The sequence below is a fragment of the Phodopus roborovskii genome, unplaced genomic scaffold (assembly GCF_943737965.1).
Source record: "Phodopus roborovskii unplaced genomic scaffold, PHOROB, whole genome shotgun sequence".
Classification (NCBI taxonomy): domain Eukaryota; kingdom Metazoa; phylum Chordata; class Mammalia; order Rodentia; family Cricetidae; genus Phodopus; species Phodopus roborovskii.
Window position 1 is genome coordinate 119,579 of NW_026125511.1, and position 14,186 is coordinate 133,764.

The 14,186-nt window shown below is 37.1% G+C and overlaps 1 protein-coding gene across 6 annotated transcripts in view; it reads right to left on the minus strand.

Moving 5' to 3' along the window:
• Positions 1-14,186, minus strand: part of Rps6ka3 (ribosomal protein S6 kinase A3) — a 98,082-nt gene that overhangs the window by 57,128 nt on the left and 26,768 nt on the right. For all 6 annotated transcript variants that reach the window (XM_051176672.1, XM_051176669.1, XM_051176671.1 and 3 more), the window contains one exon: positions 13,336-13,392. In XM_051176672.1, the coding sequence (XP_051032629.1) occupies positions 13,336-13,377 (42 nt within the window). In that variant the 5' untranslated portion in view covers positions 13,378-13,392. The remainder of the gene's footprint in view (positions 1-13,335; positions 13,393-14,186) is intronic.

Consider the following 14,186-nt stretch of genomic DNA (forward strand, 5'->3'; position numbering starts at 1 on the left):
CTCATGTACTGAGTTAAAAAAGGCAAGGCTCTACGAACCAGAACCCAGATGCAGAGAGGGAGGACAAGACCACACTGCAGAAAACCACAGGGACAGCTGACCTGTACAAGGAGGAGCTAACGGGCCACCAGACTGATAACTGGGAATCCAGCATGGGACTGACTCAGACCCCCTGTACTTGGGTCTCAGCTAGAAGGCCTGAGCAGTCTAAGGGCCTTCAGACAGTGGAACCAGGATGTATTCCTGGTGCACAAAAGGACCTTGTGGGCACATCCCCGATGGAGGGATACTCCATTAACCTAGAGACATGAGAGAAGTCCTAGTCCCTACTTCAAATGACTTGACAGACTTACATGACCCTTCCTGGATGGCATCACTCTACATGTGGAGTTGGGGTGGGGTGGGAGGAGAGGGTGGTCAGGGTGCATGTGAGGGGGAGAGAAGGAAAGAGGGAGGAAGAGAGGGAGGGAGAGGGAACTGGGATCGATATGTAAAATAAAAAAAAATAAATTAAAAAAAAAAAGGCTTGGCTCTAGTAACTAAAATTCAATTCCTGGCTGATAAAATCTAAATTAAAAAGTCCAACCACTGATTTTATTAGTGAGCAAAAACAAATTCCTACAAAACTAAGCTGGAAAGGAAGGTGGAGAATGGTTTTCATATAAGCCCTTCCTCATTTCACTTACTGGCATTTTTGCTTTGAAAAATATTTTTAAATTAGACCAACACTCAGAATATTACTGAAGTGGCACTTAAAATAACCAAAGGATTAGCAGATGCAAGATGTGATCTAATGTAAATTTAATATATGTGGACCCAAGAAAAACCTCAAGTGCTAATTTACATAGCTTATAAAATTTAATAAATATCACTGAAAGTTCAAACCCAAAGAGACTCTAAAAACATCCAGAATATGGGCCTTAGGGTGCATTGTAGATCAGTGATCGTTTTGTGTAGCATGTGTAAAACCCAGGCTTCAATCCTCAGTACATGGAAAGTGGAAGGGAAGTGGAAGGAGAAACAGTAAGAATATGCTAACTTTCTAGACGAAGAAACTGGCAGGGGTAGGTACACTTTTGGTGACAGAGTTGATCTCTAGTTGGAGCTCAACTGAGTACTTACTGATTGACAATATATTATAGTGCCCATCATGTGCTAAATAAAAAGCCAGGGCTCTTCTTGGTACATCAAATTTTCATGGCAAGGGCATCTAGTAAATGGAGAGTAATTAAAAAATGCTACTCCACCAAATACATTAGAAATCAAGTAAAAAATAAGTAGATCTTTGAATCATATTCAGATGACTGCACACTAGCCTCAGTTTAAAATGTATGACTGCTTTTTAGTAAGGAAAGCACCTGTAAGCTTTTCATAAGAACAGCATTCACCCATATTTCAAAATAGATCACTTAAGTCTTCTTAAGAAGCTCCAACAGTGCAGCAGAGTTAGGACATCCACCTAATGTAGTCTGAACATGAGGAACTTCATTGGACTATACTGAGCTAAAGCAAGCACCATGCTTATTCACAACCAGTTATGGAAACAGTGCCTCTGTTCAGAACAGTTCTCTATTTTATTCTGGAAATAAAATATTTTACTCTGGAAATTTTCTTTATTGTTTTTCTGTATATATATACATAGACATTTGGACCACACTAAATATATTACCAAGTTTTCAGTAAAGTCCCAGAGAGCAAACATTTTCAGCTTTGTAGGATAGAAGTCTTCTATCTTGCCAATGCAATGGGAAAGGAATAGGTGAGGCTGTTTCAATTAAACTTCATTTACAAAAATAGGTGACCATTAGGTATAATCTACTGACCCCAGGTCTAATAAACCTTAAATGTATTATTAGTGAATACCAACAGAACTACAATACAAATCTACTTTGGGGCATTTAATTTCCTGTGCCATTTTGGTATCCCCATCTTTAATGTACATTTCATACTTAGTAATTTCATACTTATAAAGAACTAATTTTTCAAAGTAGTGCTTCGAGTATTGTTTTCCTGTTTGCAATTTTTCCTGTGCATTCCTTTTTTCTTTACGGTAGGCAGAATAATCCTAAAGTACAAATCATAGCCTGGTGTGATAGTACAGGCTTATAATTCCAATACTAGGGAGGAAGAAGCTAGAGGATCTGGAGTTTAAGCGTAGTCTAATCTATACAATGAGAGACACCCTATCTCAAATAGGAATATGGATACACACAACTAAAGACTTAATTTATTCACAGCTTTATACTATATCCTAACTTTGAAAAAATAACCAACAACCCAAAACACAAACCAAACATAAACAGGTTATGGCCCTAACCAAAATTCTTCACTGGCTTGCAATCATAGAACAAAACTGAATTTCTCCATCAATGGAATGACAAGTAAGCAATACCAAATGTTACTTGGATCGTGACTTTGTGAACACAGCCACTAAAGCACTAAGACATAAACATTTAGTTTTAAACCTATGATAAATTTTTTTCTTTAAATCTTTAAAGTGATAAATGCAGTGTTTCTTCCTTTGATTTACTAATTTGATAAAGTATATAAAAAGTTTCTTAATACTTACCTACACTTGTATTTTACAGGTAATTGTCTTAATGTAATTCTGAACTTAATATGTAGATTTTTTTAAAGATATTTGTATCAGATTCCGTTATAGATGGTTGTGAGCCACATGTGGATGGGAATTGAACTCAGGGCCTCCAGTATGCCATTTCTCCAGCCCCCCCTCTTTTTTTTAAAGCAGGAAATTTCATGTAGCCAGGCTGACCCTCAAGCTCAGGATGTAGTTGAAGAGTGTACCTTGAACTTCTGGTCCTCTTAACTTCACTTACAAAGTTCTGGGATTACAGGTCTACACCATCACACCTTGTTTTTACGTGGTGTAATAGAACTTAGGGTTTCCTGTATGCTAGGCAAGTATTCTACCAACTGAGTTACATCTTCAGGCCAGCTTTAATAATTTTCAGCTCATGAATTTGTTTCATATATTCATTTCCACTTAATCATGCAATTACTTTTAAATAATCCCTGAATCTCTTTCCTATCTGTGGTTATAGCCTGTTTTGCTTGCTTTCCTGGTGTTGTACATTTGCACCACCCATTTCTATTTCACTGACTTTGAATTTATATTGAATTCCCTTTTCTTACTTTTTATTGGTTTACTTTTTTCTTTGTTAAGTGAATATCGAGTTGTTTTTATTTCAATTCTCCTATTTGTTGATATAGTTCTCTTGCCGGTATAGTTGTAACAATAGTATTTAAGATAGTACTCTATCCTAGCCACTACTGTTTACATGGAATTATCTCAGACAATTCTTACCACTTACCTCATTTTTAAGTATGATATCTGTACTACAGACAAAGGAGCTGAGGCTTAGAGAGAACATTAAATAACCTGCTGTTCAAGTCTATACAGTTTGAAGATGGCAGTGAAGGGATGTTGGTGGCAGCATAATAAAGCAGTTCAATGAAGAATGGAGAATATATGTGAAGTAACTAGTGCAGTGTTTCTCAACCTTCCTAATGCTGTGACATTTTAATACAGTTATTCATGTTGTGGTGACCCCCAACCATAAAATTATTTCATTGCTGTAATTTTGCTATTGTTATGAATTGTAATATAAATACCAAGCATTTCCAATGATCTTAGGCAATCTCTGTGAAAAGGTTGTTCTACCTACCCCAAGGGGTCATGACCCACTGGTTGAGAACCTCTGTGTTTCAGGCACATGCAGTCACACCTAGCTTTTACCCTGTGAAAAGGCTGTTCAAACCCCTAAAGGAGTTGAGACCCACAGTTTGAGAATCTAATAGCTGACATAGGTAAAAACAAACAAAACCAGGAAGTTGCTAAACTTTCTGATAAGACTCTGAAGGAAGATAGCTCAGTAGATGGTCTAAGACAGAACCATAAATACGGTTAAACACAATTATCAGCCATATTCATGATCCTATAACAGTTGGAAAACAAGGCAAAACAATTTGTGCAAGTGGGGATGCAGCTCAGTTGGTAGAGTGTTTGCTTAGTATGCACGAAGCCCTGGAGTTATTATCAGTCAGGTATAAACCAGGTATTGTGACACAAACCTATAATCACAGTATTTCTGAAGGTGGAGGCAGGAAGGTAAGATGCTCAAGCTTATCTTCCACAGCATAGGAAATTTGAGGACAGCCTGGAATATATGCAACTCTGTCTTCACACACGCACACACACATGCATGCGCGCACAAAAAACCCATCGAAATTTGTATGCTAACCACATAAAATCATCATATTCTTAACGGATTTTTAAGCATATATTTTTGTATAGTAAAAGTTTATCAGATATTTAAGGATTTTGTATCTAAGTATTTTCCTCAAAGTATGAGTTTTAGCGGACATTGATCTATAGCTGCTACTATAAGAGCTAAAATCTAAGGTTTTGAAATCAGAGACAGGATACAAGTTTTACAGAGATAATTGACTTGAACTAAATGGTAGTGGACTCCTGGTGACTGTGAGAACTTGCTTCTTAGGCCTTGTCTAGATGGAAAGCAAGCATGCTATGTTGTACTTGTCAAGCATGCTATGTTGTACTTGTCCTTCCCATGGGCCAGAAGAGAGGAAACAGCACCAGTGTTCAAGGTAGGAACCTATCATCTCCTCTCTGTCTATACAGCTTTTTCTGCTTACTCTTAAAGGTCTTTGTTATGTCTGTATGAAATAGTTAGCTTAAGATAGTCTTGGTTATGTCTGTATGAAATAGCTTAAAATATTCAATTAGATAAAGGGGCCATAGCTTTCTATTTGTCAATATTTTAGTTTGACTCACTCAATCATACATATTTGAATATTACTGAGTTAAATCATTTGCTTTTCTTCCAAATATGGACAGCATCATTCAACCTGAAAGAATGGATACTGTTTTGTGATGAATACACTAGAGCAAGGAATTATCTTTAAATCAGAGGAGGCACTGTACCAGAGGCAAGCCATACCAATGGCAAGCTGTGATAAAAGGAAAAGTAGTTTCAAGTTCTTGTGAAGAGGTGTTTTAAGGGATAGAGAAAAGGGTCTCTAGGAAGTAAAAACAAAACAAAACAATTCTGAAAGAATGCCAAAAATCAGCAAAGGGAATGTTTATAAGCTTGGAAAGTTTGTCTAGCGTACACATATCCTATTTAATGCTGCCATGCCATGTTAATTATAAGCCTATTTATCTCACAAGTATTTCCCCTAAGTGGCATTTATTTAGATCAATTAGAGTACTTTTATCCCAAGCTCTGAGTGCTGAACTACACTTCTCAGTCAATGAGTTAGAATGACAGACAATAATTGGCAAAATTAGTCAGTAAGTGTTATTGTACCACACATGCATTTTCCTGCCAATGAGTACCCAATTGTACTTTCCTGTTTTGAGTACCTCATTGCCTATTGTCTACTTTGTTCAAGATTCTTTCTGTAGATTATTTTGTGCTTTAACCATGACTGCTAATGGTGTGCTGAACTAAGGGCTTTGAGTATTATTATTTGGGATACTCGAATTCAAGTTTTAAGGCAGTTGGAGGGAGACTAAATGAGTAAGTGAAATTCCTTGAAGGGGATTAGGCACACCATTGGAGCCTCATGGTTATAAAATAAGAATTAGCTAAAATAATAGTGAAAGTGGAAGATAGAAATTATTGCTAACTCCTAGTGCCCCAGTATAACTTCTAAATATCTGAAAAGAGAAGGTTAATCACTGCTGTGTCTTTCATAAAGGAACCTGGAATGTGCAAAGCCTGGGGGGTTCAATCCTAAGCATGGCAAAACAAAACAAAACAAAACAAAACACCTTCAGAGTATGTTCAAATGCCTAATTAAGTAGGGTATTTTGGGAATGGGACCCAAGTCTAAACATAGAGATCATGTACGTTTCATATCCACCTTACATACACAGTCAGAAGATAATTTTATCTAGTATTTTTCATGAGTTTGCATTTTTTAGTACAATCTATCATATCAGCGCAGGTGTGGAATTTTTGACTTGCACCATCATGTGCATGCCTTCAAAAGTTCTGGATTTTGGAGTACTTTGGATGTATTAGTTTTAACTAACTTTCTTCACTTCTTAACAATTATATGCATACTATAATACAAAAGCTATGGAGACCGGGTTAATAAATGTTTTGTTTTGTAGCAATATGTTATTTACAAAGGTGATGTTGTAAGCAATTCATGTATGTTTGAAGCTGGATGACAGAGTACAATTCTTGTCTTATTTTCTTATTTATAAATGAACAAATGAATGGCAGATGGAACAGAAAGGTCAAAAGACTAAACTAAAGAAAGGTGAAATAATTTCATAATTCTGTCTGATGCCAGACCTACTTTCAGCAAAATAACAAACAAATAAATACTGGCTACAACACTATTCCTTTGGAATATACTTTATCTCTGGCAAACAATATGAAAAAACAAGAGCAGTCTCCAGAAGGCGTAAGACAGGAAAATTAATACTTCCTAGGCTCTTACTTTGTGCTAGGAATTACTTCTCTCCTTTGAGTCTCAATCCTTAGAAGGACCTTTGCATAGTATTATAAGAACTACTACAAGAATCAATTCCCCACTAAACAGAAAACTGCTTTATATTTTTCTTTAATGACCATCTTGACAGTCAAGACTTGCCAATTTTTCAGCATGGATCATGAAAAACATGGAGTTCTCTGGCCAGCTGAGAAATGACAGAAAAGACTGAAGTCTAGGAAGCTATCTTATTTTGGGGATGTTCTATATTCTGCTATGAAGGCAGTTTCTCCTCTAATTCCTGCAAAAATGAAAGATAAAAAGTAACCTATTCTTATCACCAGAGAAGACAAAAGAAAAGATACTGGCTGGAGTAAATTGTGAAATAAATTAATTTGCATAAATATGAACTTGACAAACCAACATATCTGGGGAGGGAGATGCTATTAGTTGATCTTCTGCTATGAGCAATTTATTTTAAATCCGGCAAATTTTCTTAATATGACTTGAGATGTACAAAGTAAATAAGGAAATTTAGGTGAGTTAAGACACGTAAGGATTGACACTTTAGGATGAATAATAGCATTAAAACTTAGAGAAGATAGAAAAGGATCTAAGACATGACTGGGAGGCAGACTACAGGAAAAAAAATGGGAAAGGAATTAATGAGTGAAAAAAAGAAAAATCCAGGCCAAAAGGAAATGGCTTTCTCACAAATAGAATGATATGCTTAAGATACACACTAGGACTAACTGTATCAACAAGGTCTGAGTGGAGATGTTTCATATTCAGGAGAACTTAGGCTCTTCTTTATGGATATCATCTTAGGCAAATGGATTTAACCATCACACATCTCACCTTCCCTTCCTTGTCTTTTCTTTATACCATTTTCCTATGAAAAATTTTCATCCCCAAATTAACATGTACTTTTCAAAATCCTGTATCTGGTCTTCAACCCCCATTTGGCATATTCTAAAATTTACATTTTAAAAATCTAACTACATGATACAGCTACTTTAAAAATTGCTCAATTTTTAAATTATAGGTGAAAGGGTTAAAAATTGCTGCCAGGATTATAACAAAAAAGCAGCAGTTCTTGGCACCCTTTCAGGTTTTTCATCATTCCTTCTGATCTATCTTTCTTTCTTTCTTTCTTTCTTTTTGGTCAGAGTCCTACTCTAGCTCAGGCTGGCCTGGTATTCCATATGTAGCCCATGTTTACTTTGAACCTACCTGCTTCAGTGTTGGGATTAAGGGTATGAGTGTCACTATGTTTGGCTTCCTTGACTTGTCATCTAATGCTATCAGTTTCTGACATCATTAGACATCCTAATTTTATAACTCAGCAATCATACCATTAATTTATGTAAAATTATTTATTGTTTATAACTACTGTGACTATGTAGAAATTGTTAATTTCCTAGTATTCTAGCTGCATTTTTTTTTTGTTTTTGTTTTTGTTTTGTTAAGCTTATATTATGGTGGCTTTGTTTTAAAACTTGCTTTCCTTGTATCTATTTCAAATTCTTTCTGCTCCGCAACAGCTTCTCAAGTGAATTTTTAACACTCACACCTATTGGAGAATTCATCACTTTTATACTGTTGGCGGCTTCCCTATCCTCTCTGTGGGCAGCATTCCTGGAACTGTGTGTCTTAGTCTGGATTCAGTATTCGTTAAGCCTACTGAATAAACTAGCTTTCTGAATATTCATTTATTTATCATGATGGGAAGGCCCTTTCTACAGCAGGATTGTAGTACTGAATACTTTGTGTCCTGTGTACCATGTACCATGCCTCTTTTTCTTCATCAACAAACTTCTTCCAATAGGTGTAAGGATTCAGGCATTATGCTGGCCTGCCCCTGTCACCTGGCAGAATGCACTCAGAGAGTACTCTGGTCAGCCCAGGGTTCCATGACTACTAGTCTGGACGCAGGGGCAAAAGACCCTTTAAAAGACAGACCCCCTTCCCCCCACTTATGCTCTTTCTCGCTGTTGCCCTGGGCCAGACAGGACTTTTCCTGTCTCCCTCTTCTCTTCTGTCCCCTCTGTCTCAGTGTCTCTTTACCTCTTTTCTCTTTCCTTCTCTCTTTCTCTTTCTAACAAAACTTCTCACAAAGCTCTATCTGCCTGGCATGTTTGTTCCCCACCTTGGTCAAACTTGCTCACTATGGAATCTGTCAAGGTTCCTCTTGTGCTTTATGATAACAATAGATAATGTCTGAAAATATATTGGCTGAAAATAATTTTCACTATGCCTTTTAAAGACATTGTTCTTTTTCTTTTATCATGTAATAGGATTCTTTCTTTCTTTTTCTCATTTTACATATTGATCTCAATTCCCCCTCCCTCCCTCCCTCCCTCCCTCCCTCCCTCCCTCCCTCCCTCCCTCCCTCCCTCCCTCTTCCTTCCCTCCCATGCCCCCTGATCAACCTCCCAGAAGGGATCAACAAAATCTGTCAAGTCATTTGGAGTAAGGGACTAGGCCCTCCCTCCTGCCTCTAGGTTAAGGGAGTATCCCTCCATGGGGAATGTGCCCCCAAAGTCCTTTTGTGCACCAAGGATACATCCTGGTTCCACTGTCAGAGGTTCCTTAGACTGTCCAATGCTGGTTTCCCGGCTATCAGTCTGGGGGTCCATGAGCTCCCCCTTGTTCAGGTCAGCTGTCTCTGTGGGTTTCTGTAGCCTGGTCTTGCCCCCTTTTCTTATCACTCCTCCCTCTCTGCATCTGGATTCCAGTTCAGCTCAGTGTTTAGCTGTGGGTGTTTGCTTCTGCTTCCATCAGCCACTAGATGAGGGCTCCATGATGGTAGATAAGTTAGTCATTAATCTCATTATCAGGGAAGGGCATTCAAGGTAGCCTCTCCACCATTGCTCAGATTGTTAGTTGGGGTCATCCTTGTAGGTCTCTGGACATTTCTCTAGAGTCAGTTTTCTCTTCAAACCTATAATGGTTACCTCTTTTATGGCATCTCTCTCTCTCTTTTTCTCGTATCTATTCCTCCCCTGACTCAGTCTTCCTAGTCTCACATGCTTTCCTCTCCTTCCCTTCTCTTTCTCCTAGCTCCCTCTCCACTCACTGCCCCACCCACTCTCAATATGCTCAGGAGATCTTGTTCTTTTCCCTTCTGAGGGACCTTGTATGAAACTCTTAGGTTCCTCCTTGTATCTTGGATCCTCTGGTGGTGTGAATTATAGGCTGGTGATTCTTTGCTCTCCTTTATATTGTCTTGGTGAAAACTGGCTTATCATAACTCTGTATCCCAGACCATGGTAAAGGGGTTAATCAACCTACAAAAATGCCTACTGGTTAATAATCTTCATACATAAATTATCTTACAGTTCCTGTGGGCTAGGAATCTGAGCCAGCTGCCATGAGAGTTTAGAAGGAGATCCTTGCCTAGTCAAATTTCAGATGATACTCTATCTGGGTCTAACAATCTGACTGCAGTCTCTGAAACTCAAAGGTTAGGCTATGCTGTGTCCAGACTGTTGGCCTACAGAAACTGTAACTGATTAATATAGCATTTTGACCTTCACCATGTAAATCATTAGTAGCTGACAAAAAGTAAGTTTTAATTGTATTTTAAAATAAGTACTTTTCTAGTATGAGGTTAATACAAATTTTGGTAATCTTTTTAGATTTATTTATATGAAGTATTTGCATGTGAATGCACAAATGTAAATAAGTATGTATGCACATGGATGTGCATCTGAGGGACAAGGACTGATCAAGCATGACTTCCTTTATTGCATTCCACCTTTGTTTTTAAGACAGTGTGTAGTGAGATAGTCCTTCTGTAGCACTGACCACGCCCATTGGGGGGTGGAGCCATGGGCGGAAGTGACCTGTAGAAGGAGGTCGGAGGGGGCCAGGAAGGCGCTCTCTTTCTGGCATGACTCGGACAGGAGAGGATCGGGTTGAATTTCCTGGTGTTCATCTGTCTAGGTTGTAAGTTATTTCTCCCTGAATAAACATCTATTCGGCCTATTTGTTTATCCTGATCCTTATTTACCGCAATAACAGTGTCTCTCACTGAACCAGAAGCTCACTGTTTCAGCTAGACTGCAAGGCCAGCAAGCCCCTAACCAAGAATACACTTGTCTCTGCACCCCCCCCCCCCCAGTGCTAGAGTTACTGGCTTGTGTCACCATGCACCTGGACTTCATGTGGCTCCCAGGGATCTAAACTCCGGCCTTCATGTTAGCACAGCAAACATTTTACCCACTGAGCCATCTCATTAGGTGGATAGTCTTTTGGATTTAATTATAATAGAGAAATACTATTTGCATGTGATAATTGAGCCTAATTCTATATTCACTAGACTGATCATTCACACTGCTGGTAATATCATAGATCTACACTTCTCCAACCTGTCTCTATAATGCAGCTCCTAGATGAAGTATTAGGAGTGCCATAAGCAAAAGTACAAGCCATATGACATCATATACTTTTTAGACTACAGAAAGTAGAAAATGGAGGTTTTCTTTCTAAAAGAATTATTACACAAAGCAAAACAGGCTCAATGCTAACACTGATCATTTTTGTATATATTTATGTGTCAATATATATTATAGACCATGATGAAAAATTCCTCAAATGGTTTGAGGGGGTGGGAATCTATACAAAATCTGATGATAGTCCCAGAACTAGGCTTTATGTGTGGGTTTCTGCACAGGTAAAATTTAATCCATGCATACAAATGAATAAACAAATACTTACTTGACACCAATGGGGTACTATAAAACAATGAATAAGCCATATTCAGCCACTAATTCATGAAGTTTACACTTTAATGGGGAATATGGAAAGTAAATAAATAATGGGATCTGGTGTAGCATTTGCATTAAGATATGTAGACTATTATGGCTGGATAAAGGAACAAGCTTTACTCAGAATGGAAGTCAAAGTGCTAGTTTGAGACAGGGAGATATCTCAGTTAAAATGGTATCTAAACCTCTGAACCTCAGAAATGATTAGGTTAAATGGAAAGGTGTGGGTAGTTAAGAAGCACAGGAAAAGAAATACCCATGAAAGTGAAGACGCAAAAGAGAAGCTGACAACATATTTGAATGGGTGGACTCTGAATAGAGGACAGAGTAGTGTGGCCAAAGAGGATGTGAAGACAAGTAGGAAAAGGCCTTATTTATTATTATACAGGATACTATAGGTCAGATTGCAGAGTTTAGCCTTTATTTAAAGAAATCATAGAACTACTGAAATGCTTTAAGCAGAAGAGTAAAATTCTTCTATAACTCATATTATATTCAACTATTTGTTTGGTTTCTGAGAAATTAACTTTTGCAATATGTTAAATATGTTTGAAAAAGGCAATAGAAACATATAACTAGGCACTCATGATGGTGCATGTCTATAATTCCATCACTTGTAAGGTAAAAGCAAGAGGATCAGGAATTCAAGGACATTCTTGGCTTCCTAGACAGACTGAGGTAGCTACATTTACCCTTTCTCAAAACCACTCCTCTGCCAAAGATACACATATTAGCAGTAACTAGATGGAAGACAGTAAAAAAAAAAAAATATCCCATTTACAATAAAAAATTAAAACAAGGTATGATAGCCTTTTAATATTAGTACTTGAAGCTGAGGTAAACGAACTACCAGTTTGAGACCATTCTAGGCTATGCAGTAAGGTCTAGACTCACTTCAGAGGGGTAAAAAACAAAATAATAAAAGAATTATAAAATACCTGGCAGCGTGTGCCTTTGATTCCAGTATTCAGCAGGAATATCTCTGTGAATTCAAGGCTAGCCTGGTCTACGGAGTTTCAGGATAGCCTTGACAAATTTATAGGTTAACATAATAAAAATATTTTTAAAAAATTTAGTTTTCACATCTCAGCATATTCACTTACTCCAAAATTCTTATAGATCTTTTCTCAAACTTTATGGCCTTTTGTGGTTGTTGTTTTGGTTTTTCAAGACAGGGTATCTTTAGCTCTGTAGACCAGTGTGGCTTCAAACTCAGATATCCACCTGCCTCTGCCTCTGCCTCTGCCTCCTGAGTGCTGGGATTAAAGGCATGCACCACTACCGCCTGACAACTTTATGGCTTTTTACATACAGTTTTTATACACTTATTAATAAGTGTATAAGTAAGATAATTTATGGATTTTTTGTTTGTTTTAGATTTTTTAAAAGACAGGGATTCTCTTTGTAGTCCTGGTCACACACAGACACACAGGCATACACACACACACACTCAGTCTATGTAGCCTAAGCTGGCCTGAACTTATTACTAAACCAGCTGGTATCAGACAAGTGATTCTAGTGTATCAATTTCCTGAGAACTTATTATAGGCCTGTGCCACCAGAACCAGTGTTGTCATTCTTTTAAAGCAAACCTTAAACAGTATTTAGTGTGATAATTTGATTGCATTCTGACACTCCTGAAGACTGACAATAAAGTTTGTTTTGAATCAGAGGGCAGAGCTAGCTACTAGATGACCAAAATTAACCATAAAGGTTTTGGAGGACGGAGAACAAATAGATACAGAAAGTAGTAAGTCAGGGCTGAGAGAAGATCTTGGCCCTTTTGGATAGAGGAAAGAAAGAGATAGGAGGTCACCGAAAGACATAGGAGGTCACTGGTTGCTTCTCTGCCACTTCTTTGATCATTTAGGTTCTTACCCAGATATCTGACTCTCAAGGTTTTATTTATAAAAAATAATTAGATAAACACATCAGCATATTTTGGGAAAAACAAATGTGAAAGCATCCAGGAATGCCTTATATTGTAAAATGATTGCTTTACTTAGTTTAAAATTAAGAATAATTTTATAACATCTGGTTTATCCCTGTCCTTTGTGACACTTATTTTACTTACTGTTTGTGGATTAATCTCCTCCTCTCCCATAGGTTCATCCATAATTTGCTGTCCATTCTGTGAAAAGCACATCAAGTAGACAAGTTACCAAAACAGATTTTACATCAGAATTATATAAAGACAGACAAAAATAAAGTAAACCAACAAAACTACCAACCCATCATCTAGAATATCAATATCCCTAAAGGGCTTCAGTGAAGTAGAATCACCATCTAAGAATGCAGGGACAACTTTGTAATAAGTTGTGTTTCAGAAGTTCAGAGGTAATTTAATTATTTGAAATTAGCTGAGTATTTCCCATGGAACTAATAAACGATGAATACCTTTCCAGATGAGCTCTTATGCTTCATAGGTAAATGCATTATGAATGGTCTTATTCAAGCCTCACCTAACATCATTTATAATACTTTGTACAGCAAAACAGATTCTAAACTCCAATGTCATTAATAATTAATCAGAGAAGCTGATTAATTATTATAGGGAAAACTAAGCTCAATCTCTACATCAAAGTAAGTTTCAGATGGACTAAACATTTAAATGTTAAAAAAAATAAAACTAAGTAAGTATTAGAATATGGGTGAGCAATAGTTACAAGATAAGAATAGAAATCATAAAGAAAAAAGTGACACTTGCATCCATAAGTTATTCTACCAGACACAAAGGATTACAAAAGACAAACTGATTATATATATATATATATAAAAAACAAAAAAACAAAAACAAAAAAAACTAAAGCAACATGACAAAGAGTTGGTATCCTTGATACATAAAGATCTTTGTTTTACAAACCTGTAAGAAAAAAACGATGAACCTCAACAGAAATGAGCAATAAGGGAAAAAAGAATTCAGCC